At 41.9% G+C, this 27,250-nt stretch overlaps 1 protein-coding gene across 1 annotated transcript in view; it reads right to left on the bottom strand.

Annotated features, from left to right (window-relative positions):
• ITPR2 (inositol 1,4,5-trisphosphate receptor type 2) overlaps positions 1–27,250 on the bottom strand; it is a 337,337-nt gene that overhangs the window by 201,368 nt on the left and 108,719 nt on the right. Inside the window, exons 11-21 of the mRNA XM_074937228.1 lie at positions 21,504–21,655; positions 20,037–20,136; positions 19,714–19,874; positions 16,851–16,992; positions 15,914–16,075; positions 14,736–14,908; positions 12,502–12,621; positions 12,213–12,398; positions 11,263–11,514; positions 9,800–9,944; positions 8,129–8,279 (exon numbers count right to left, since the gene is read on the bottom strand). Coding sequence (XP_074793329.1) covers positions 8,129–8,279; positions 9,800–9,944; positions 11,263–11,514; positions 12,213–12,398; positions 12,502–12,621; positions 14,736–14,908; positions 15,914–16,075; positions 16,851–16,992; positions 19,714–19,874; positions 20,037–20,136; positions 21,504–21,655 — 1,744 coding nt within the window. The remainder of the gene's footprint in view (positions 1–8,128; positions 8,280–9,799; positions 9,945–11,262; positions 11,515–12,212; positions 12,399–12,501; positions 12,622–14,735; positions 14,909–15,913; positions 16,076–16,850; positions 16,993–19,713; positions 19,875–20,036; positions 20,137–21,503; positions 21,656–27,250) is intronic.

Raw genomic sequence — 27,250 nt, 5'->3', positions numbered from 1 at the left:
TTACCCTCCCACCTTTTGTCTCATTCATCTATTTAGATTGTAAGCTCTTGGGGGCAGGGCCTGTGTCTTATTGATTGTACAGTGCCTAACACATTGGGGCGCTAGGTGCTACCACAATACATTAATAAATAATAAATTAACCTACCACCTCCATTGTTACTAATTGGGCTAAATCCTGAGTGTTACTGAGCAGATGCCTCTCAGAAGACAGCACAAAATGTATTTTGTGAGACTCTTACCCAGAGCTGCACTGTCAAGAACCACAAGTGCATCCTATTATGGTTTCACAATTCTAGTGTAGAATATGTCCAGGGAGTTAGAGATAAGTGATTTATTCACCAATATATAGTACAATGAAAGAGTGAAATCAAGGTAGGTTCTGATGCTCATTTAAAGGAGTTACAGACTGACAGGTACTAAAACGAGGGGCTGGAAAAAAAGAATGTTTGTCATCTTTTGGAAAGACAACTGTGCACCTCCTTTTCATTGCATTGTATTATAGTGATCACAACTTCCTAATGAATATCACTTTCTGTCACAAACCTGTGGCACATAAGCTCATACAATTTGGCATGATTGACAACACAATGGCCTCTCTGAGACGAGAGAGATTTCAGAGGAGTTAAGTTATAAAGAACATGCAATCGACATGTTGGGTAATGGGACACCTCACTTTCTGCATAAAACATATGTCCTGATAGAATTGTTCAGACCAGTAAATTATTTAAGAGCAAAATAAACACAAACAGAAAAGTGCTATGCAATATAGCATGGATGTTAAATGACAAGGCTATATTCAGGGAGAAAAGCCACTAGAAAAGGAATTGGCAAACTATGCCTTGTGTTAATATTGCTCCCAGCCACCGGCTATGTGGTGGCTTCTGTCCTGCTCCCAGTGGACAAGAATCAAACACACTACAAGCAGGAACCCTTGTTGACAGTCTCAGTGGTGAGGCTAGGACTGATATGGAAGATGAAGTATACGTGGAGATGAGATACATGAGTTAGTGTGAGGAAGCTCAGAGAGAGCAGGGCCCCATGCCATACCCGGGCTGTAGATAAACAATGGACTTCAGTCTCCACAGTTAGCTAGCTGACACATTTTACTTACCCTAATGTTTCTTAGGGCCAGATTATGATGCCCTTACTCAGAGCGAGTAGTACTCTTGCTGCACAAGTAGCCTTCTGGACATCAGTGGAACCACTCATGGCAAAAGGTACTATTCCACATAAGGAAGGTATCATTATTTGGCCCTGAGTTTATTTGAAACCTTAGAAGGTAGTACATAGAAAGAGAGTTGAGACTACTTTACCAAAAAAATAGCCTGAAAATATTTTCTGCGGAAATATCATTGACTGAACACAAGACTCAATCCAAAAATATCAAACTTGGTTAAATGTAATACCTAGTGCTACCAGTTATATATTTCTATTCTTGTTCGTATCAGTCTCAAAGGGACTGAGCCTGTTCCCACCGCTACTAAAAATCAATGGAAGTCTGGACATTAACAAGTAAGATTGGATTCCTAGGGTTCAAAACTGCTCCAGCACTCACTGCTGGAGCGAGATATTCAAGAGTGCTCAGCTCTCAGTAAGGCATTTTAAAAAGCAGCCAAGTTTTCAGGCAGATTTCAGCAGCCAGGAATTCCCATTAAGAACACAGAGCTGCTGAGTGCTGAACAATTTTGGAAATCTTTATTTAGGTGCCTAAATGGGCGTCACTGGGTGATGGAGTCTTTTTTAAAATCTGGTGCTTAATGATCAGATAGAGAACAAATGCACTTTGACAACTGCTCATTAACTTGTCCAGTAAAAGGGCAACACGTCGGTCAATCTTATTTATAAAAAAAAGAGCGAGGGAAGGGGGGACAAATGAGTGGTTTTGCAGACAAAAAATTTATTTATTTTTATGTGAGCAGTGTCACACAACACCAAACTCTCTATGAAACATTTTTACCTCAGCATTTTTGTTACTGAGTACTGTACTGCCAAACTTATTGAGGTCTTGCAAATATATTCTGTATTGCCATGGTACTTATGTCCTCTGGATAGCTGCACTCCCATTGCAGTGTAATAAGAATCTGGCAGCGTGTGCTACGCAGAAATTTCATGCTTCGGCACCTCATCTCTCACCCATACTGACAGAGACTGGGAGGAAAGGATGGGTAATAATAAACTTCCCAATGAGCCCAAATATCGTCCCTGTTTGCGGAGCCAAATATTTCTGATCATCATTATGAAATTACTTATATTCTGCACTCCCACCCCGAACTCTCTCTCTGTAGGGCAGTGTGTTTGAACCTTTGGTCCATGGACCCCTGGGGGTCCTCAGATTACATCTAAGATTTCTGAAGAGATCCACAGCTCCAGTAGAAATTTTTTAGGGGGTCCACAAATGAAAAAAGGTTGAAAACTACAGCTGTCGGACATCCGAACTCCAGTCACAAAAGACCCCAAAAGACTCAGAACACCCCACCCCCAAAGATCCTTTTTCCTTCAGAGAGGGAGCAGAACGAAAGAAAGTCTCTGGCTGCTGCTCAGCTGCATCTGTCAGAACCATGGGAGGGATACTAAACACTTAGAGGTTTTACTGTCCCTCTTCTATCAAGGCTTGAGCCCCCCCCGCCACTTGCCAGAGCCTCTTTCAGGACCGAAGGATCTAAAACACTGCCCCTTGAAGATGTGGGGGAGCAACCACTCAGCATCTCTAAATGTCTCAGCTATTTCCCCTCTCACTCCTGCAACAGATGAAGCCTGGTAGAGAGAGTGAGCCCCTGGGGCCTAGGAAAAAGGGGGCTCTGGAGGCAATTGAGCTGTGGTGGATAACCAGATTAGATTCTGAGGTCTGGATATCTGATATCACTTGAATATTAGAACCCCTGACTCCAAAGGATTGCCTGTTTCCCCGCTCTAACCAAGATCACAGCAGAGGCCGCTCCTCCCTACATTGGTCCTGATCCCATGAACTGCTAAGAGCCCACAACTTCCACAGAAGTCAGCTGCAGTTCAAGGCTGACTGTGCTTCACAGGAGGCCCAAACCAGCATCAAGAATGGGCCCTTAGCCAGTAAGGGCCTCTGCAATTAGGTGAATTACAGCTGGAACAGGAATCAATTCCAAATGTCCTTGCTTTTGTGGATTCCTGAGAGACTCTTAATACTGATTCAGTGTAAGCTTTTTAAGTTTTATTTATATAGAACCAGCCCAGGGCATGTAACACTGGCCAGAACTATGGGGTCCTCTGGCAGAGCGCCACATGTGCTCTAATGACCAGTTACCATAAGATAAAGCTGCTATGGGGCTTTTAATTTAACTCTAAATGTCTTTGCCTTTGTTGATCTGGCCACATTTCTTCATGTAATTTAATTTTTGTGCATGAAAAGTTATAGCCATTTATGAAACATATAACAACATCACTTCAATACTTAAAGGAGCACATTTTATTTCAAATCCTTTGAGCTATATATTGTTTGCCAGGAACATAAAGCCTTATAGCTCCATTTGTAAAAAGGTATTAATTTTTACAGGTTTTCCACAGAATTTGCTCATAAAGGCTGTAGAACATACCATAAACAAACGAACATCACACTTTATTTCTTCATTAAACCATACTTCACCCCTCAATAACTAGCTGACCTCAGGTTAGCCTATTAGAAATATAATACATAACATTAAAGGAGAGAGAGTGGGGCCAGCTCTACATTCCACGGGGCCCTATCTGAAAATACACGTGAGGCCACATCCAGCTCCCAACTCCCCAGTAAAACTGGATCTCCTCCATGTATTCACAACTCAGAGACCTCCAGTTTGCCAGCAACCTACTCCAGCTACCAAGAAACTCTACCAACTCTCCCCTTTTTGTGAGGGTCTGCCATTTGTGGTACGACCTCCTTTTCCACTACGTGGACCAGAAAACCAGAAAATGTTGTCAAAGTTCAACTTTTCAACAGGGGAGGAGGGAAGGCAGGGAATTTAATCTCTGCAATAGCATGCTTGCCCCGAAGCCATAAAAGATCATGGGAATCTCAATGGGACTTCTAGTTGGCGAGATGGGTAAATGTATGTTGTATGGGGTCCCTGGAAAAGGAGGGTGCTTCAGAATTACATAGGGGCACAGGTCTAGTGGCAGAAAAAATAATTATGAAAGAGAAATATTCCACTCCAGAAAATCAAAACATATCTGGAGGGGAGGTAACTCCCACTTGTACTGGCTTTCTTTTGTCCAAATAATAGTCAACAAGATGTAGCAATTACTGCATTATAGAAATCTGTGATCAGCCTGCCCAAATTTCCCAAGAGTTAATCCGCAAATAGTCTGCTGAATAATTTTTTTTTAACTGTTGGGATAAATCATCTCTCCAGTCTGACAGGTAGGAACTGCCTTAGTGCTGCTAATCAAAGCCTGCCTCAAAATGATGTTTAGACTTGTTAACAATAAAAAGGAGCAGCAAATGGATATATATGCAAGACTTAGAAACCATCTCATCAATTCAATAGGCCCTGGATGAAATCCAGCCCCTTTTTCTTTAGTGGCAGAGGACCCCCAAGTGCAGCAGAAGGGGCAGAAGACAGGATTGCTGGAGTCCATATGTGGGGTCCAAATCCCCTCTATTCTATTCTAATACTGCTCTCATTTGTTTTGGTTTCTGAGCAGCCAGCACCATATTAATCAGAGGGGCTCTCTACATTGTTTCATGCTGATGCATTTGGGGTGATAAGGAGTGAGAGAGTTTCATGGTGATAGCATGCTCAGCCCATATAGGCCTTTTCCAGTAGCCCTTCCATAAGCAGGACTCCCAATGGCATTAAACCAATCCTACAGCTATAAGGGCTTGTCTTCTTGGCCGCTGCAGTCAATGCAGCAGGTATCAACTTAGTGGGTCTAGTGAAGACCCGCTGAAATCAATGGCAGAGCACTCTCCAGTCAACCCCAGTACTCCACCTCTCCAAGAAGAGTAAGTTAAGTCAACCGGAGAGCGTCTCCCATCAACACAGCGGAGTGAAGACACCAGGGTAAGTCAACCAAAGCGACATAGCTGGAGTGGCGTAACTTAGGTCGACTTACCCCAGTAGTGAAGACAAGCCTTAAGACTAGGCGTAGAAAGGAGGAGTAAGTGCTCAACAGCAAACCTTCTAGCAAACCAGGAAGATGTACTGAAGGACTTGATGAAATTTTGTCAGTTCCTCCATGGTTGCAAGGACGGAGGTTGTTCCTTATATGGATCTCTAAGGGTGGGGAAAGAGGGTTGGGATGGAAAAAGTGGGGATGTTCATGTCTCCGACTAAGACACAGAATCATGTGGAAAAAATAAAAAGAAAGGGCAGCTATTCCACTGCTTCTGGGCCATTACTTCCTGTTTTTGCAATGCATACTTAAGGACTCCTTAATGTTCAAGATATATTACTGACATAATTCATAGGGAAGAGAGTCTATCATGTCACAACCTAGTTAGTGACTCTTTGATCCTGAGTTTTGGGATATGAACTCAACAATTTACACCAGCCGAGGACCTAGCACCTAGGTACAATTCATTCATTCATCAGAAAGCTATAGCAAGAAACCAACTTTGGAGAAGTTATAAATAGTTGACATGTCAGCCACAGCAGCTGTCTTTTGAACGTCAACAACTACAATACCTGGAACTGCTTTCTACTTTTCCCTTTATTTTAATCTTTTCTAAAGTTAACAATGATTGGGTTTTTTGTTTTTGTTTTTTAAAAAGCACTTTCCTTTTTCGCTGCACTAAGATCTTCAGAGATGCAGTTATTGCAACATAGCCCTTGAGAATACTCAATGGCCCGTGATAAATCACTCTCAGAATGCATCCTTGTAATAGATGCACCCTGAGAACCTAATTTTGTCCATGCCAAAAGCATGTACATCCACAGGAGCAAGGGAGAAATGCAGAGCTGCCTGGGAGCAGGCCAGGTTACACAAAGGGTAAAGGTCTTTCCACATTCAGTACCACTCTGCACATAAGTAGCGACACTAATGGGCAGCGCATATTCTTTTGGATGCATAAGTTAGAAAAGGGGAAGACACACTAGAGATAAGGCATGGTCAACCAGAGAAAACGCACATCCTCATCTTCTAGAAATGGCTGTGTGGGATGTCCAGCAAGTCTCACAAGCTATTCCAACCTAAGAAAGACTATCTCTATACAGCAAGATTTTATTGCAAATATCCAGGCCATGCCAGCACACCCCAATGACTCTGCAGGATGCACCTAAGGATGCAGAACAGACTGACACCAGTTCAAAATGGCAAGGAACTCTCTCAGAAGAGACAGGATTCCCTGCCACTTGACTAGCAGGGGAAGGCAGAGTAGGGGCCATGTCCAAACAAACACCATTAAGAAGTCAGTCCTTCTCAAGGCGGTGCTAGTCCCACACACACAGGTTCTCTGTTGTACCCAGAGCTACACACATCTACAGTCCATCTGCAGCGCTCATCAGACTTGCATCCGTGGAAACAACTACATTCAAGAAGGAAACTAAAAAGGGTCAGCACAGACAAAGGCGGAGGCTAACCACAGGGACCAAAACACTTTGACAGCACCCTCTTGCTGAAGAAAGTGGAGATAAAGATGGAGGAAATGGCACGTGACACATTACTAAAGAACAGTGCTGTATCCAGTGAACCTGTCTAGGTGTTGTGCATAGATTTAATTCAGTGAAATAGGTGGTTATTCCCCCCACATCTATGTTTGATCTTCTCCGCGGACTTTCACTGTTCTCTAAATAGCACTATACTTAAGTGTACTATATGTATCATCAGGACCTGTTATTCCCACAGATGCAGCGTTATTCTCACAGATCTTATTTTCAGTGCTCTAACTCCTGACTTTCTGATCTTAGTTATATTGGGGTAGCTCTGGATTTTCATGGATTTGCTCTGGATTTACACCAGCATAACTGAGCAGAACCTGACCCTCTGTGCTCAATAAGTAACTTTCCTTCCTCCAGAATAGCCTGAAACACATACAGTCAAAGGGAGGGAGAACACAGAATTGGTGAAACAGAGCTATGCGTGATAGTGGTGAGTAAAGACAATGAGTGGAGGGAGACCCCAGGTTTACAGATGTGCACAGAGATCAGACTGACCCAAAAATCACAGATCTGAGTGCCCAGCTCCCGCAGACTCTGTGAAAGTTTGGCTCTAGAAACAAACTTTGTTCCTTGGGGCCATTTCTAGACATGAGTTTGCAATGCGACATGTCAGCAAAAAAAGCCAATTCAAATTGCGGCCACAAGTAACAGATAATCGTCCCTTTCTGTAAAGTTCTGATTAGACACCACCTGGAATATAGCGTTCTGTACAGAGCACGGCATTCTGTGAAAGACTTTGACAAACAGGAGGCAAATCTGAGAAGAGTAACACCAGAGACTGAGGAAAGATTAAAAGAACTAAATATGTGTTGCTTGGCTCAGAGATGACAAAAGGGAAAAACATGGTAACAGTCTATAAATATTTGAAGAGTATAAACATCAAGGAGGAAGAGGAATTGTTTAGGGTGCGACACAGATGGAGCATATCATCTAATAAAATTAAGAACAGGAAAATTTAACTCTCTGACAGTGAGGCTGTGAAATACTCTTCCCCAGGGAGGTGTGAAAGCCCCATTGTTTAGGGCATTTAAATTCTGACCTTGCCAAAATACAAGAAAGTGTTCACTAGGGAACAATCCTGCATCAGCAGGAAGACGGACAGGATGGCTAATAGGTCTTTTCCATCTGCTCCTTCTAGGATTCTATGACTAACAGCTGCCAGCACAGCACCTTGCTGTGGACAAGCATCTTCCTCAATGACTGGTAAATGCCTGTGCTATACATGCGCAACTGCTAGCACCACACCCAGAAAGCTGCTACTCCCTCCACTTGTTTGGAGCTGACCGTTCCAAACCAGGTTCCAGGCCTCGGTATCCCATGTGGCACCATGTGATACTGTATCAGTCAATCAGTCTAAAAGTTCTTTTAAATTGATCATTTTTATGCATTCTGAAATCATCCGCTGTCCATAGTTGGATGGATGTGTGTACAGACAGATCAAAGACATATACCATAAACTGCTTCCTTCCCAAATAGTGAATTATGCATTTTAATAAAAACTTTTCACTGCTTTTTCTCACCTCCATCCTGAAATTTGCTTAGTCTTTCGAAGTATGACGACATAGGACCCTGAACAATATCTAGAATAGCCAGCAGTGTCCTGGTCAGTCTGAGCAGCTCACTAAAACTATAAAAGCCAAAGTATATGAGATTTCGAGCCAGATGCACCACCTGCGGGAGGGAAAAAAAACAATCACAATGAAGACAACCTCTGCAACATTAGTGGTGTTGAACTGTACAATACAGTTATATTTTGTCCTGTCCTTTTGTCTTTCATACAGACTATGGGGCTGATCCAAGACCCAATGAATTCAATGGGAGTCTTTCCATCGATGTGAGCCCAGGCCCCTAATTGTCAAATGCTTCTCAGAGTTAGATAATGCAATTACTGGGTTAAATGAAAGCAGGAAAGAAAATAGCATGAGGTTTAGGCAGAGCTGGGGGGAGATCTAGTTCCATTGGAGAAAAGAAATGAGAAGGAAAGTCTATGAGGCAGAGAGAAGCCAGAAGGCTGTTCCAGATGGCAACAGCTGCAGTGGAGAAGCATCTTGAAACAGCAGCCGCCAGACTGTGGAAAGGTAAATAGATAGTGGAGGCAGTGCTGCACGGCCAGAGGTAGTTTAAGCTAGGGCATCTGTAAGTGTTCTTTAATTTGATTCTAGAAGACTCAATCCTACGTAACCCTTTCTTCTGTCAGGTGTTCTGGACAGTAATAAAGGACAGGATTATGTGGTGCAATACAATTCCCTTATTATCACATCCAACACAGAATACAGCACTTTTCACCCTAAAGATCTCAAACCTCTTAAGTACACAGAGCATGTGTGTATACACCCCTCCCACAAAGACATCACTTCATTTGCCACTGAAATGCAGCCACTTCTAGTGTAGTGAGGAACTGAAGCTGTTTAACAGCACACAGTACAGTATACAAAACAAAAGCAGGAAGCAAAAAGAGTGGAATTAAGGAAGTGGGTATTAAGATATTTCTTAAAGAACATTCTACGGTAGAACCTCAGGGTTACAAATCAACCACACACCTCATTTGGAACTGGAAGCATGCAATCAGGCAGCAGCAAAGACCAAAAAAAGCAAATACTGTACAGTACTGTGTTAAACAAACTACTAAAAAAATAAATGGAAAGTTTTAAAAAAAGATTTGACAAGGTAAGGAAACTGTTTCTGTGCTTGTTTCATTTAAATTAAGATGGTTAAAAACAGCATTTTTCTTCTGCATAGTAGTTTCAAAGCTGCATTAAATCAATTTTCAGTTGTAAACCTTTGAAAGAACCACAAACAACCTCCATCCCTAAGGTGTTCATAACTCAGGCAGTTCTACTGCAGTGGTTCTCAGACTTTTGTACTGGTGACCCCTTTTCACCTAGCAAGCCTCCAAGTGTGACTTCCACCCCTTATAAATATATAAAAATGTGTGTTTAATTTAACACCATTATAAACGCTGGAGGCAAAGCAGCGTTTGGGGTGGAGGCTGACAGCTCACGACCCCCCATATAATAATCTCGCAGCCCCCTGAGGGGTCCGAACCCCTGTTCTACTGTATAATCAAATATGTTCTTAAACTTTTCTTTTCAAAAGAAAACCTGGTTAATACAGCTGACAGTTATGCTCTACCACTTCATTGTTTGATTCAAGGGGTACAATAAATTGTGACAAAGATAACTGAAAAGTACCTCAAATGTAAGTTTGTTTTTCTCTTTGTCCCCAAAAGGAAATGGCTGATTTACAACTTCTTTCAAGTACTCTTCTACAAATTCCATGGTCAAAGCAAATTTCCTCTTCATGTCATTTCTCGAGGAGTCTGTGGAAGAATCATACCTACCAGGCAAAACATAGAGAGAAGCAAAATTAACCTCTTCCACTGATACGATGAGCTGTAATGTAAAAAATTACCAAATCCTCCAACCACTCATGATGCTTTAACCTTATTTTAAGTTCTTTGGTGCAGAAAAGGGCTAGATCGCAGTTAGTCCTGCTTGTATGCACCAGGGTGGCAGGCAAAGGATGCAAACAAATCTTCCCTCCATTTGTGGCACAGGTCTGGGGGGGACTCAACACCAGTGGTGATAGTAGAAAAGATGGTAAGAAGTTAAGTCCATGATCAACTCCTCTTTTTGCACAATCCCCTCCACCACCCAAAAAAAAAAAAAAAAAAAAGAAATGAGCTGGTAAGGATGGGGGGCAGACACTGCACCCTGTGAAAGAATGCAGTAGTATTTTTTGCACCGTGGCACATGCCCCCCAGAACCAGTAGCGTAGCTAGGGGGAGAGCAGGGCAGCAGCCACTCCCCCACCGAGCAGAAGTGGTGCCTTTTTAATTCTTTGGTGCCTTTTAAATTTTTACTCACCTGGCGGCGCTCCGGGTCTTTGGCGGCGGAGGTCTTCAGCAGCACTCCGGCCTCGGGTCCTTCACTCGCTCCAGTCTTTGGCAGCGTTGTGGGGGGAGGGGGGGGTCCTTCAGTGCCACCGAAGACCGAAGTGAGTGAAGGACACGAGGCCAGAGTGCCACCTGACCCGCCGCCAAAGACCCGGAGCGCCGCCTGGTGAGTACTAGCGGGTGACGTCTTTTTTTTTTTTTTTTATCATCTCCACTGCCCCTGTTTCCTCCACCTGGCTACGCCACTGCCCAGAACTACTGTGCCTGCCTCATACACAAAGGCCCCAGTGCATCAAAGCAATCAAGCAAGTGAGAGTACCCATTGAAGTCAGTGGAGCTCCTCCCATACTTAAAATGAAGCACGTGCTTAAGTGCTTTCCTGGATTGAGGCCATTGCCTCTGAACTGCTTCAACTGACTATAGGTTGTGGCTTTAAAGCCACAATAAAGCTCTAATTGTAAAACTAAGGTTCAGCCTAGTGAGGGTGTAATATTTAACTGAATGTAATGGCTTCACCCTTTGTAGTTCCCAGGAAAAGGCCATTTCATCTCCCTTATCACAATGCATTTTAAAGAACACACTCACGAATAAAGTGACCCTTTTAAATTTCCAGCATTAATAGTGCCTAATGGTTTGTGTTCTCCAGCAAAATATCTGTTCACATGTGTGTTGCATTAAAATTACAGCCACTGACAATTTTATTCTGAGTAGGTCTGATCCATTTAAAATGCTTTGGGGTGTTTGTTTTTTTAAACTTACTCATGGATTGTGATCTTGGTAGGAATTTCAGTCCACAGTCTGGCATATCTAACGGGTACTACAGACTCCTGAGGATCTCTGTCAACGTGCATGTGCAGCATAAGACGGCAAAAAGAAGCCCGGAGGTCATAAGGGAGGCTTTCATCAGACATACATCGTAGGATCAAGTCTACTGAGAGCTGTGTTGAAACCTGGTTTATGGCTAGATACTGACGATCCAGGCACATCCTTGCAAAGAGGTTTAATTGGTACCTTAAGGTAATAAAAATAATGTTACACTTTCAGTAGTACCTTGGATTTCTTTGAATGGCACATAGCAACATACCTGCGAATATACTCTCAGGAGCCTGATCTATGCCATTCCAATGTAACATAATGAAAATAATACAGCCCCTTTGTTAGCAAAGAAGCTGACTTGCCATTGCAAACACTAGTATTAGGCTCCTATCCCCATTGATTGTTATACCCAACTCACACTGGAGTTCAAAGAAAGTCCCCCACACAGAACAGCAGTTGTGGGATAAAGCCCTTGAATTATTCACTTTCAATACATTTAAGACTGTTTCATGCACCTGCCTTCCAGTGCCTGGGACCTGAAAGTGCTGATGGTGCTAATTTCTCAGTGCTTCTGGACAACAGCTCAGAGCACACCTGGTCTGCAAGAGTATACTAAAGTAGCTGTTGTGTAATCCCACTTGCTAGAGAAGGGAGGAGCTGAAACCACAGCATTTTGAGAGCACAGGGATGCATCAAAAGCATTGAAGCCTCAACACTCTTTGGAAAATACTGGATAGACTGTTGTTGTTTTTTTCAAATGTAGGAAGGATCACAAATTTAGATCCAGTTTCTAAACGGAGCATAGATCTAACCTTGCTCCGGTTTAACACAATGACAATGGATTTCAACAGGAGTAGCATCTGGTTCCCTGAATAGTAAAAATATTGTTTTACCTGTAATAGGTAAGGACTTCTAAATCAGCCTTTGTGCCTTCCTTAGCCTCCTGGGCCAGATGCCTGATAGCTTTGCCATGTGGTTCCTTATTGCTGTCAATCCAGTAGAGCCAGACCTCCTCCTCATCAATATCCTCTGGGATGATGGCGCATTCCAAGGGATTGTCTATTTGCATTGAAACCAGCCTTCAAATAAATAACGCATACTGTAGCTACACAAACCCTGTTACCGATGTGGCAAGAAAGGCAAGGTAACAATGACAAGTATGTTTCAGTTACAGCTGCTTACTTGGTTTGGATGAGGATGTCAGCATTCCCTGGACTCAGCATAAATTTACAGATGAGTTCCTGAGTTACCGGTATGGCAGTTGTGTTAGAAACACACAGGTCTGATAGATAATCCAAGAATCTGGACAGGAAAAAAGCAAACAAAATATTACACAGAAGCATCACAAAGAAAATCTGTTTACCTGTCGATCTTTGTTTTTTCTAGAATGCTCATCTCTGAAACATTCACCTCAAGGGAGCCCCTAGTGCTAGAGTTCTCTAAATACAGGCTGTATTCAAACTTTGATCATTGTTTATTCATATTATTACAACCTCTAACCACTAAAGAGGAGTAAGATCTTGAGATCAATGCTGAGCTCTCAATCCCTGCAGCTCAGGCTGAGTGCGGCAAGGGTGACCCAAACAGTCCCTCTTATAATTTACAGCAGACTGAAGGATGCTCTAAGATGTGCCTGTGGGATTACTCCACTAAGGACTTCATCACTGGCCCAGGATCCAGAAGAGTGCTCTGTGCTATGGACCACCTATCCCACCCTGGTGCACCTGCCACTTACTGTCCCCTAATCTAAATACCAAGGATGGGGGAGTGACTGACATAAACCAGGTGTAGCTGAGTTTATGCCATCCAAGGAATCCCCTATGCTACAGTAATCCACAACTACCCATTTAAGGCAACTTTAAATGCCTTCTGCCTCACAGGCACTTAGTGAGGACCAGGGATTGAACCCAAGACCTCTATCTGAAAACATGAGCCTCTGCCACAAGGACCATTAGCCTGAAGCCAGTAGCAGGTTCACAAACCTTTCTATGTAGTCTAGCCACTCAAGGGGGACAGATCGCCACATTGTATTAGCATAGGTTACACCGGGGTAGTTAATAAGTGGACTGTGGACCAAATCCAGACTGCTAGATGCTTTTGAACGGACCCCAAAATCTTTTTATCATCATCATTATTATTTTATTATTTTCTCTGGAGTCTGGACTTTGACTATACCTTGACCAAAAAAAGTGGATCTTGACAAAAAATAATTGACTACCCCAGGTTACACTTACAATACCAACAGCTGAACTCTAGAATGTCTGTGTTCATAAAGTATTTTTGAAGGAAAGGTCTAAATGCAACAGCATATCATATTCAGGAACCAGTTCCTCCACCATTAAAATGAAGTTAATTACCTGCTACTTGCTAAAATGGAAGTAACAGTGCCTAGCAACATTACATAACAGTTTAGAGCAAAAAACTAAAAAAAACACCCCACTAAATCTGATTGAAAATGTGGTGGAAATTTGAGTAGGCAGAATGTAATTACTCAGGCTTGGCAGGTGGGAATCACATACCCTGATTGTACGCTGAGGAAGGTTTTAATTTTTACAGTGTGTGTATGTGTTCTGGAGCTCAGTTCTGCACACCTCATCTCATGCAAACCAGTCCATGGAAGTCTATGGGACTTTTCACATGAGTCACTGCTGTGGGGCAGGTCCTAACTGCTAACATTGGGTCATTCTGAACTGTTTTGTAAGGTGTGCTTTTAAAGCATGAATTGTTTTTGCACCTAGGGTTTAAGCACAAGTGAAGTTTTTGCATTCAAATAATAAATTCAATCAATCAAATTAAGATCCTTCCTCTTGCAAAAAGTGATGTGAGATCTTAAATAAACAAGGTCAATTGTGCCTTGTTAAGGGTCCTGTCCCCTTCTAATAATGAACCAGGGAATTGGCTCAGTACCAATATGGTCTCCTCTTCTAATACTGACCAAGCCCAACATTGCTTAGCTTGGGACATGTGATGAGATCACAGCTTCAGGTGATATGGCTGCAGATATATGCAGAGTAATTATAGTGATGCAATGCAACGTCCCCCAACAGCACTATAAATTGCTCCCATAAAAGTAATTTGGCCTTCAGTACATTGATTTAATACATTTACATTACTGTATGTTCACATTTGGAAGTCTAATGAAAAAAATAAGATCCTTTTTTCATTAGACACTCCATTTATTTTACATTCAGACAGGAAGCAGTGGTGAAACCAAGAGAGTTGCAGGAATTTCTGCTCTCTCTAGTCTAACAATTTATACACAATATGGGTGGCGTGGTTTTTTTTCCTCTGCCAGGACTAAAATATTTAAGCCATGAAAGAGAGATAACAAAATAGCAAATAGAAGGCAGATTCACAGCTGTTACAAGAATAAAAGAGTATCAATACAGAAGAAAGGTATGTGGGCTACTTCAAACCTTGGCTCTCGATTCCTCCTCAGTAAGCTAACAAATGTCTCTATTTCTTTAGACGTGATGTGTTTCTCAAGTAGTTTTCTGTTGTTGTGCAACAAAGCTGTGATGGTGTCTTCTGCCAGAATATCATAACCAATCTGGGACTGCATGATGCAGAAGTTCTTAGCAATATATTCCTGAAAAATAAAAAAGCCTCACGATGATCTCTTCAACAGCCTGTAAGAAGCAGCATCTTTCTTTTAGGATCAGCAACATCCAGCTCAATTGATCCCTCAAACTAATACTCAAAACCCGTATCTTACTAGTTGCATGAAGTGAAGTAAATCTGGGATCACTGAATAATGTACTCCAAGAAAAAATTAGTTGTCTTAGGGGTGGCCAACACTTCTGAGTCTTCTACAGTCCCCTCCCCCAGCTCCAAACACACAGAAAATAAAAGGAAAATTTGGGTTTTACATTATTTTGAAGAAGTATTCTTCTTGTTTTTAGAGGCAAGAAATATTTTGAAAGGCTCTAGAAAGGAAATCATAGAAGTCATACATATCATTTCAACACCTTATCTTTAGTCCCTCCATGCCTGCCAACTCCTTGGGTTGATGACTCATTCTCAACTCTAGTTCATAAAAATATTGGACCGAATGGGTTTGAACTTTCTCCCACTCATAAAGGGTACCCTGTGGCGGTAGGTTGGGCAGCTTGACTGAATCAGTCCTGCTTCCGAGACCCCTATTACTCTTTGCTTCACAAATTTGTCAGTGAGAAGAATTCAGAAATCCCTGCAACTCTCCCACTTTCTAGTCTGACATCCAAGAGCATAATTTTAGTGATACAGCAGAGACCCACAAACTGGGAGTCCCATTCTCATGCTTGAACCTCTGGAGCTTATAAAGAGGAAGAAATGGTATGGAGCACGTGCCGGGGAAATGAAACCATAACATCTCACTGGTCTCTTGTAAAAATTCCTAAACAAAAATACCATTGTTCAGCAAGAGAAGTCAATACTTTAATGATTGATTTGCTACACACTAATGCACACAGAGCCCAGTCCACCAGCCCTTTCTTACAAGAGTTGTTTCATTGGAATACAACGGGAATCCAAATACAAGTACAGAGCACAGGGTCAGACCCAGAGTATACGATTATGTAACAATTTTGGCAAAAAAATCTTGGCTACAACTGACCTGGTTTTTCCTATAGTCCTGCTGGGAATGTCTGATGACTCTGTAACATAGCCTTAACACGTATTTGTATGGAGCGTATCTCTGGTCTCCTAGATCTTCAAGTCTCAGCATTGATCCCTCTCCTCCTTTATCCTTAAAAGGAGCTTTGAGGATCCCAAATATCTGTTCAGAATCAAAATCACTGAGTATGAGAACAAAACTAACATTTCTGTATGACCGTCATTGGCCATTTCTATTCATATTTGCATTAACTGTCGCAGGAGTACCTTAAGCCAGGTAAGAAATAGGGCACCACTCTTGCCATCTACATAAGACTGAATGTGATGGGGGAGTGGGGGATCCTGACAATCTCAGACGTTAAAACAGTGACATTGTCCCATTGATCTACTCACTGACATGGTGTAGAAAAAATTTGGATAAATTTACAGTCAAAGGGAAGGACAAATTCTGTTATTCCTCTTTTCCAGCCTATTCACCATTGTTTATTAAAGAAGCTACTTAAAAAGAATATTAAGTCTGATTCACAAGTGCACAGATCTTAGCACAAACTGGGTCCTTCCAGCTCCATGAGAATGCAGAGGTTCACCAGCTGTGGAGTCATTTACAGTACTGGGGACTAGAGTAGAAAATGTGTTTCCACTTTATCATCCTTGGGCAAGACTTTACTCTCTCTTATAGCCATATGATGCAGTGGGGTTGCACAGGCGTAGCTCAGAAAAGAATATAGCCATTTATATTCAATTGTCCCCTCATCAAATGTTTCCTATTTTCATTTAGGCAACAGTAAGTGAGCCCCGTGTGGCTAATTTCATACCTAGAAATCCCAAAGTGGAAGTTAACAAAGGACTATGTAGCCTCGTTAATTAAACGACCATCTTCCTTCAGGAGCTCCCCAATAGGTACATATATAAACAAACTGCTAATATCCAAAACATACCTGGGCCAATATATTTTGTTCCCGCATTAATTTTTGTCTTTCCCGGTTTGGCTTGCTAATCAACACATCCAAAACTTCCTGCCCATTATTAGGAACATCAGCAACAAAGAAAATGAGATCTTCTAACAGCTTGGTTACAAACCTAGAACAAGTAGAGAAATCCTTACTAGCAAGTTCAACACTTGCTAGGATTCATTTAAAAAAAAAAATCCATACATTTTAGAACAGGCTTTCTGTGGCACAACAGAACTTCAACCACTGCAAAGCCAAGCCTGACACGTGCTTAAGGATTCAAGACCTTAAATCAGCAGAGGCTTAAATCCATCACAAGGATGTTTACCAAAGCATTAAAGAACCACAACAAAACAGGAAGCAAGATGAACTGATGGACAGTATCCCAAAACAAGTAATCTACACAAATATGCCAGCAACAGCAGCAAGATGTTTTCATATGCAGCTTAGCTAGAGCTTTTCAGGTAACCATTAATGCTGGCCACTTTAGATAGGATGCACTGTACGCAGTGCAAGAGTACGCAAGCATCCCCCTCCTATTCTGTACCCCTACTGGCCAAGGAGGTATTGAAGGTGGATTTGCAAAAGACCACGTCTTGCACTCCCTGCTAAAGGGAAAGGGTGAAGGTAAAGAGCACCAAAAGGGGAGGGGTACTTCTAATACTAGAAAATGGCTACTCCATCCTGGAGGAGGCAGATGAAAAACGGTAAGTTGTACATGCATATGGCAGAACATATATAGATGGAACTTTGAATTTCAAATGGACAACAGACCCACTTTAACAAACATCCCTGAGAAGGGCTACAGGCTTTCCAGCAGCAGCTCTGTAAAAAGCCAAGATGATCCCATGTGGGCTCAGTAACTAAACCTTGGGTATTCGTGACCAGCTCATAGGGAAAGTGGAAGAAAGAAAAATAAAAACTTTCAACAAGGAGTGGGCCAAATTCTGCCTGCAGCTAAACCCACAGACCCCCAAGTGTCAGATGAATTTGGCCTAGTACATATATTCTAGACCCAGGTTTCTAAACTATAGGGTCTAGAGGCATGTGGATCTTCAGCTGAGATTTAAAAAAAAAAAACAAAACAAAACACAGACTAAGGGATTTAAACACACAACTTCTATTACTCTCAAGAGGAACCATGTGCTAAATCTCCTAGCCCGCTTTGAAAAATCTCAGCCCATTTGCGGATCTCATGGAGTACATCAATCTGTTTGGAACCTGATCTGAGTAGAACAAGGCTCACAGTACACGAGTGCTGCCCAAGCAGCAAAAGGTAAAGGATGCGGCTGTAGGGCTGACCAACTAGTCTGGTGCGGGCAGGAACCCTACCTTTATAAGCCAGAAAGGGACAGGGAAGGGAAGAATGAGGACTGCTACGCCTTCACAGGAAATCACAGAGACACAAATAATGCCAGCATCCAGAAAGCACTATGAAATATTTTCAGCACTATATCACAGCAATAGCCCCACTACCCGATGATGCTGAATCTCAATGTTTCACAGTCACAAGCCTAATAGCGAGATGCACTGTTGTTACGTCACACTCCAATTAATTACTTTGTGATGAAGTGGCCTGTCAGCTCTTTAGGGTTAAGTACCAATGCCTAGGCCATTATAGCATGCCACATTAGGATAAATCTATTTATTAGTGACAAAAACCTCTTGATTCAATTGTAGACAGAAGCTTAATTTTATCACCAAAAAATTAACATTTTCAATAAAAAGGTGTGTATATTCCATGGCAGAATGAGAGTTACAAATTAAACAGCACCCAAAGATGCTATCTAATATTTAATTTTTCCAGAGAGCGTTGAAAATAACTAGCATACTACACCCAGGGCAGTATGATATATTTGGCTACAATGTGCAACAAAGTCCCTTAATTCCTGGGAGGGTGTAAAGAGCAGACACTCCAATAGCACTGAAGTTGAAGCACGGATGAATGCAAAGGGCAGACCCACTCCGAACAGCCTTTAGAAGAGACTATGGAAAGTAGGAGGGACGAACAGGACAGGGGGTTATAGATAGAAGGGAGAAGAGTTGATGTTGAGCCAGATTCTCATTCACACTCATTCACCTTTCTGGCAGTGTAAAGGGGGTATAAATTACACTGCCAGAGTGGGGTAAAGGTCCTTAATATAAATGAGAATCAGGCTCATAGGATCCAAATGTTACAGAATGCAAACAGTTTAAAGTTTGCTCTATAATCTAGGTAAATCTTGAAACTCACATTTCTCCTTATTTTAGATCATTTTAAGCCCCCCCCCATTACCATAGTATCTGAGCACTTCACAATCTTCAATGACTTCATCTTCACAATCTTCAATGACTTCATCTTCACAACACCCCTGTGAGATAGGGCAGTGCCGCTGTCCCCATTACACCCACAGAGAACTGAGCCACAGGAGAGATTAAGTATCGGGGGTAGCCATGTTAGTCCGTATCCACAAAAACAATGAGGAGTCCGGTGGCACCTTAAAGACTAACCGATTTATTTGGGCATAAGCTTTCATGGGTAAAAAAACAACTTCTTCAGATGCATCTAAAGATTTACCTAGATGCATCTGAAGAAATGGGTTTTTTACCCTAAAATTTATGCCCAAATAAATCTGTTAGTCTTTAAGGTGCCAGGAGAGATTAAGTGACTTGTTCAAGGTCATCGAGGGAGCCTGTGGCACAGCCAGTCTCAAGTCCCAGGCTAGCACCCTAACCACCTTCCTCACCTGCCTTCCTACCGATCTATCTAGATTTTACTGGTGTCCCCATTACTGTGGTGTTTGGACAACATACATATTCATTTTATATGAAAATGACCTGAAGAAAAAAAAAAAAAAAACACATTACTGACCTCCTTTCATTTTGTGTTATTGTTCCATTCTCCAGCTTTTTAACAATGGATGCTAAAACTTTGTTGGCATCATTGGCAAAATCCAAGTCTCTGACCTCAGACAGAGGAACCGACACAATGGCAAAAGCTTCCTTGTCTTCTTTTGTTTGGCAAGTCCCAATCTGAAATATTGTGTGTTTTTTTTAAACAGAGTTTAATTTTGGTGAGCAATCCTCTATCTTCCTCTGAATTATTATATAACTTTATATGTAGGGAAGTTAAATCATTCACAGATAATTATAGGAATGAGTTTGGAAAGTTAGTACACTTGTATCAATATTTACCTTCAACATCACTGGCCTCTCTTCTTCTGTATCTATAGGAATACTAGTACTGGTCACCCAAGTATTAGTACATAGGTGTCTCAACCGAACATAAGAGTTCCTAAAGACAAAACACAGTAAAACAACAGGTCTGGAGAAAAAATGATGGAAGCTACACACTTCATTGTTCTGCAGAATGTTTTGAGACAATATGACAGACACCACGAGTAAAGTTATTTAAGTAAAAGATGATGAGGGGAAGGTTCTAAAATCTAATGTGAACAGAAATACTTCTGTGAATTTCAGCCAAGTATGAAAACATGTTGTTTCTTTTATTTGAACAGTCTTCTGCAGAGTTGTGACCCTCAAAGAACAGGAACACATTAGTAGGCACAGTCTAATAGCTCGATCCTGAAAACCCTTGCTCACATGAGTAAGCTTGACTTCAATAAGAACGCTCATGTGAACAAGCACTTATAGTATCAGTCATAAGCTGAGAATCAAGTGCACAAACAGCATGAATTAGATTTTTTAAATTCTTTCAGTTTGTGGTGGTGTTAGAGATGGGCAATTAATGCAAACATTTTTCAGTGACTATTCATTCTACTTTTTTAGATTAATTCACTTTGGCCAAGTTTTCAGTCTCCCTTTTCATGTTCACACTCTGTGAATATTCATGCAAGTGAATTGTGCTAGGAAAAAGGAGCACAGAAAACAAATTTCAAAGTTGCATACACAAATATGATCAGAAACCAAATTTTAAATTGACTCAGGAGAATTTGCCCCCAAGTGACTGAATGTTCAATCATGGAACAGAAAAAAAACCCTTATGACTTATCTGACCAATCACAATTAAGCAATACTGTTCAAAATTTCAAATATTCACAATTAATTTCTGGACTAAAAAAACCTCAAAAACTACTTGGTTCAATGAATTTGAACAAATATATTCCAAGAAACCATGCTCTGTCACGGGCAGTGCATGCACAGAAAACAAGGCAAAATTCATTGCATAAATTATTTACTGGGAATGATTCTCTCAGATTTATTAATAGTACATTTTTTTTCAAACAGCATACTAGGCCCAGTTCTGCTCTCAATCACACCTGTGCAACATTTGCCCCACTATTTTTATATCTTGGCAGTGTCCCTTTAAGTCTTACTTGCTTTATCCTAATAATTATTTTATCTGGTCACAGCAGCAGGATCATGTTTTATACATCTCTTGTTTATCTGGGAATGCTCCTCAATTTCACCTGAAGAATAACACTAGCATATGTCTCAGACTAGCAGCTGTGTTAGTCTGTATTCGCAAAAAGAACAGGAGGACTTGTGGCACTTTAGAGACTAACAAATTTATTTGAGCATAAGCTTTCGTGAGCTACAGCTCACTTCATCAGATGCATATGTTTGATTTTTCGGCTTTACTCACCAGTATAATGCTAGACAGAAACCTTGTCAATGCAGCATTTTTATTTTTATTTTTACCTTGGAACCAGGCAATCAGCTCTCTGAAGAGTGGTGGCATCCAGTTCAAAGAGAGATGCGATGTCATTTCCATGTGGTACAGAGACCAAAGTATACATAATCTTCTCCCCTGCTTGCCGTTTCTTCTTTGAAGCAGCCAGGTCGCCGTCTCTCTGTTGATTAGGCACAAGGGTTTTTGCTTGCACTGGGCCCTATTATAAATTCTCCAATTACCTTGTGGACAAGTAATACATCTGAATTTTACTTTTACATTCCAGTGAGGATGTGTTAGGGCCAGCTTTGGGGCGCGTAACACAGAGGATACAATCTGCCCCGTGGACACAGGGTCTCAGAAAGTCATAACAACAGGAGCAGGTCACACACTGCAGAGAGACTATAGTACCACGTACATTACCACCAGGGGTGGCTCTACCAATTTTGCTGCCCCAAGCAGTCGCCGCTGAATTGCCGCTGCCGCAACAGTGGCAGAGCTGCTGCCGAAAGCTGCCGCCGAAAGCTGCTGCGGTGGGAAGAGCACCGGAGCTGCCGCCCAACTGCCGCCGCAGGACACAGACTGCTGCCCCATTCTAAATATCGCCCCAACCACCTGCTTGGAAAACTGGTGCCTAGAGCCGGCTCTGATTATTACTTGACACCAGCACTTCAAAAACCTGCTGTAGTTGCAGACCCTGGCCTCCCATCAGATGTAATTACACTGCACTAGTTTGGAGGGGCCAAAGATCAAAGCAAAGAATGGATGAAAATCGAAATGTAAAGAGAAAGAAAGATTAGTTCAATTGCTGTTCTAAGAGTCCATTTTCTTTTCCCATTTGTGGTCATAATCATAGCACCTGATAAATGAGAGCGGCCAAGGCAGTTGCTCCGTTCACAATCAACCTGACACTGCATGGATTGGCAGTGGCACAGCCAGCCAGCTGGACTCGACTAAAATTCTCAGTGTAAACAGACAGCACATTAGGGGCTGGATCCTGCCTGGTGCTGAGTGGTCCCAAATCCCACTGATGTCCGTGGAATTGAGGGAGCTCATCAACTAACAGAAACAGATCCTACAATCAATGAGCAGGGCCCCAGCTGCCAGCCCCGTGCCTGCCCCGGGGCCCTGGCTGCCAGCCCCAGCCTCAGCCCCCTAGCCCCTGTATGCGTCCCCTCATCCCAGAGCCACAGCCCCATTCCTGGCCCCGGGGGGAAGGGACACAAGGTAAAACTTTGGGGACCACTGTCTTAAAACCTCCAATACTGGGATTTGGACAACCTCCCCTAGTAACCTATTCCAGAGCTTACCTACCCTTATAGTTAGAAAGTTTTTCCTAATATCTAACCTGAATTGCCCTTGCAGCAGATGAGGCCCATTACTTCTTCTCCCTGTCCTACCGTCAGTGGACATGGGGGTCCCAGTCCTCTTTATAACAGCTCTTAACGTATTTGAAGACTTATCAGGCTCCCCCACAGTGGTTTCTCAAGACTACACATGCCCAGTTTTTTTAACCTATGAGAGCTAGACACCTAAAACCCACTGCATGACTATCTGCATCTTTGTAAATGTGGCCCAAAATACTAAATTCCCAGGGCTTGACGCTGCAAACCCTTTCTGAAAGGAGTAATCCATATTCACATCTATAGCCCCACTGAAGTCAACAGGACTTCTGGTCTGTGTAACAGTTACTCCTTCTGTTAGGACTGCAGGATCAGGCCTTTAAATTATATATATTATCAAAGATTTGCAATCAGTTTCAGATTAACAGTTCCTGGCACATCAGGCACACAAAATATATGGTGTGGAAGAGAGAGAGAGAAAGAGGGGAGCCAAGGATGCCAAAAAAGAAAATCAGACAGTGGAGATCTGAAATGTGATTAACATGATTTATAGTGTGTCATGAACCAAGGAATGTGCTAAGCAATATAAAAAGGATACACTTGCTTTGCATTAGTCGTTTGATAAGACCTATATAGTGAGAGATAATCAGGGTGGTGCTTTGATTACGGATACTGCCTGTTGATTAGCCATCACAATTGCAATGAATTTCACCAGTTCAGATGAAACTAGCTCCCCTTCATAGCCCAGTGGAGAAGAAACTTTTCAAATCCTTGCTAAATATTCACTTCTTCTATCAACCCTGAAAATATTAACACTCCATCCCATTGCTCTAAACAAGGGAGAGAAGCAGAAATCCTCCTGTAACTGCACTTTCCTCAGGGGCATCCAGTGCCTATTGTGTTGTCAGTTTTATTGATCAGTGCAGAAAGGGCATTTCATTCAGAAGGGACAGCATGGAAGAAGGCATTTTATTTGTTTGTATGTGTGAGAAACTGGCAAATAAGTGAATGAAGTGTCCATCATTGGAATGAAAGACGAGTGGACAGCTAGGAGGGGCAGAATTGTGAAGGGCCTTCAAGGTGAGGACATGAAGCTTGATCTAGATGCAGTGAGAAGAGGGAGACAAAGATGGGATGCAGAGAGGGTAGTGATATGGTCAGAGGGGCAGGTAAGGAAGATGATCTCAGCATCTCTGTTTTGAATGGATTGGAGAGAGGTGATGTGGGTGATAAGGAGGGTAGGGAGGAAGAGATTACAGTAATGAAGACATAAAATGACAAGAACCTGGACCAGAGTTTTAGGTCTCTGAAGAAAAAGGAAAAGGATGGATCTTAGGCTATGTCTACACTACCGCGGTAAGTCGACCTACGCTACGCTACGTAACTCCAGCTACATGAATAACGCATAAATCTCCCGTTGACTTACCTTACTCTTCTCATAGAGTACAGGGATCGACTGGAGAGCGATCTGCAGTCGATTTGGCAGGTCTTTACTAGACCCGCTAAATCGACCGCTGGTGGATCGATCTCAGAGCATCGATCCCGGCTGTAGTGTAGACCTGCCCTTAGAAAAGAAAAAATGGCAGCCTGGATGTGTGGGACTATAGAGAATACTCCAAGAGGCACTAGCGGGCGTGGTCAGAGTTAGCTACATAGATGGGTAGGGGAAACAAGATCCAGTTGGTGTACCATTCAGTGGAAGACAGTGACTGGGGCAAGGGAGGGAATGGAATCAGCAAATGTGGAAGAAGAAAAGCCCAACACCCTTGCTAGGGTATCTTTGTTTGTTTGTTTTTAAAGTCGTGGTGTGAGATGTGTGAGAAGAGAGAGTGGCTGCAGAGGCAGCATTTGAGTGGGATCCAGGTTTCATTGAGTACAGCGAGATTGGAGGAGTGACAAATGAGGTGGTCATGGATGGCAATGAGCTTTATGGAGTTGGTACTCCTAACCAACGGATAACACTGTCATGTATGCAATCTGGAAAAAAGCATGAGCACAAAATTGAGAAGACTTGTAAATTTCAGCCCATTATGCATATTTTTAAACCAATTACAGTAGATTATATATAAAATACAGAAAATTTCACAGATACTGGATTACCGCCATTGGTTTGACACATCATATTATATAGGAAGGAATTTTCTAAAACATATAATGTTTCTTTATGTTGTGAAACAGAAGTTTAATGTAATTGGAGCCAAATACTATAGTCCAACCAGAGGTAACATAAATCAGGCAAAATTAGACTTCTCCTTCCCAATACCTGGATATTTCCAAGTGCCCACTAGACTACTCTACTTCACAGCGACTAGCATGGTTTGCTAGTAGATATGCGCCACCACAGATCTCAAGAGACACCACTGTTCAATTACATCCTATCCCCAGTCTTTTATACCTAAAATTCAGGAGACCTGCATGTGGCTTCACTTATGGAGGAGCATTCATTTTAACTGCACAGAACAGTGCAAAAATGCGACAGACCTGGAAGATCATTTCTTTTAGAATGCAAACCCAATCTACAATTCCAATTGGTAAAACCACCTCCTGTGGCATAGAGATAGACAGGGATAATGCCCTGTTCCTGTATGAATACTCTACAGACTTCAGTAGAAATTAAATTTAACAACAGCCAGACTTCTTAAAATGCCTGTTAAATCCAGTACAATGTAATATCTCAATATGTTAACCCAGTTTAGTAGGCTCTTAGAAAACCAGCATTTTCATATAGTAGCAATGTGAACAGAACTGTTTAGGTTAGACGAGTTAAAAAATTCTATATGAAAAACGAGTAAATTAATGGCTACCCTTGCTCCTGCATTTTACTGAACCCTGGCAGACAGCACAGCAGTTAGCCGCCTATAACACCTTCTCTATTGACTCATTTGTGAGTCATCCCATTTTTAGCAGAGACATCACGTTGCAATTCTGTTGTTAGGAGCCAGAGACATTCTGTAAGAAACAATGTATGCGTTTTCAGAGCTGATTCAGACCTGTGTGCAACAGCAGAATAACAAAGTGCCAGCATCCATGTGTGTTTCTCTCTCTCTCTCTCACTGCAAGTGCAGAGCCTCTAAAGTGGTCTGACTGTTGGCTTTAGATAAGCACAGACACACTACCATTTTAAAGCTAAAGACACTTATTTTTAAACTGTGCTTTCTGGATTATTTATTACCAAATTAATTCCTAGCTGAGCCTTTTAAAATACTGCTCCACTTGTTTAAACCAGATGACTTGCATTACACATAATAAAATTTTAATTAAAGTTTTGTTTTGTTTTTTTAAACAAACAAGCTCAGTTGCTGGAAGACAAAAGGAAAAAGCCTTTAGAGAGACAGTATTTTTTTAAAAATTCCACCTGGGAATTATATATGAAAGAAAACACTCTCTGGGTCAGATCCTCAGCTGGTGTAAAGCAAAACTCCATTGAACTCAATGGAGCTATGTCAAAACTACACAAGCTGAGGATCTGGCCTTTTGGTTCCATGGCAGAAATGCCCTATTTATTCAAGCAAAAAATATATATATTATATATATATAAATCACCGCCAAGAAATCACAACAGTAAATGCCAGTTTGGAAATACTGAGGATTAGTGCTATCTCACAAATATTCATTTGTGAGGGAGTTAGTTTACCCTTCCAAAGGCGACAGCCTTTTTAGGGAAAGGAATTAATGAAACCCAGGTTCCCAGCTGTTCTTGACATTTTCCCAATGTTTATGGTGTCCCTGTGGATGCTGTACATTTGTGTGATTGGAAATAACAGACTTCTTTGCAGCGTAATACACCAATTCTGAATTTAAATGGGAGCTGTAACATACAGCGCTGACTTTTTGATGCACTATACATTATAACCTTCCAATCTTCAAAAGCTGGAGAAGGCAGCATTTAATAAAGGCTTCTAAATTACAGGAAGACCTTTATGTTACATAGTCTCTTAGGCTTTGGAGGGGAAAAATATGTAACAAGTGTATTGACCTTCATCGTAAGGCCAAATATTACCAGAAACCGAAACAGGATTTTTAAAGCTCTTCCTCACTAGGCAATTTGGCAGTATTTTCAAAAGAGCCTAATGGTAACATTTTTAAAAGGGACAAAGTGACAACTCCCATTTTAAAAGTGAATTAGGCCCTTAAGAGCCTAAATCCTATTGATTTGTAATATATTTGTAATATTGAGATTCCTAAGTGTCAGATTCACTTTTGAAAAATGGGACTTAAGACTCATAAGTCACTGAGGCCTGGTCTACACTGCGGGGGGGGAATCGATCTAAGTTATGCAACTTCAGCTACGTGAATAACTTAGATCTACTTACCACGGTGTCTTCCCTGTGGTAAATCAACGGCTGACGCTCTCCCGTCGACTCCGCTTGAGCCTCTCACTCCGGTGGAGTACTGGAGCAGACGGGAGAGCGCTCAGCGGTCGATTTATCGTG

This window comes from Natator depressus, chromosome 1 (genome assembly GCF_965152275.1).
Source record: "Natator depressus isolate rNatDep1 chromosome 1, rNatDep2.hap1, whole genome shotgun sequence".
Lineage (NCBI taxonomy): Eukaryota > Metazoa > Chordata > Testudines > Cheloniidae > Natator > Natator depressus.
This window is presented reverse-complemented; position numbering and strand designations above follow the sequence as displayed.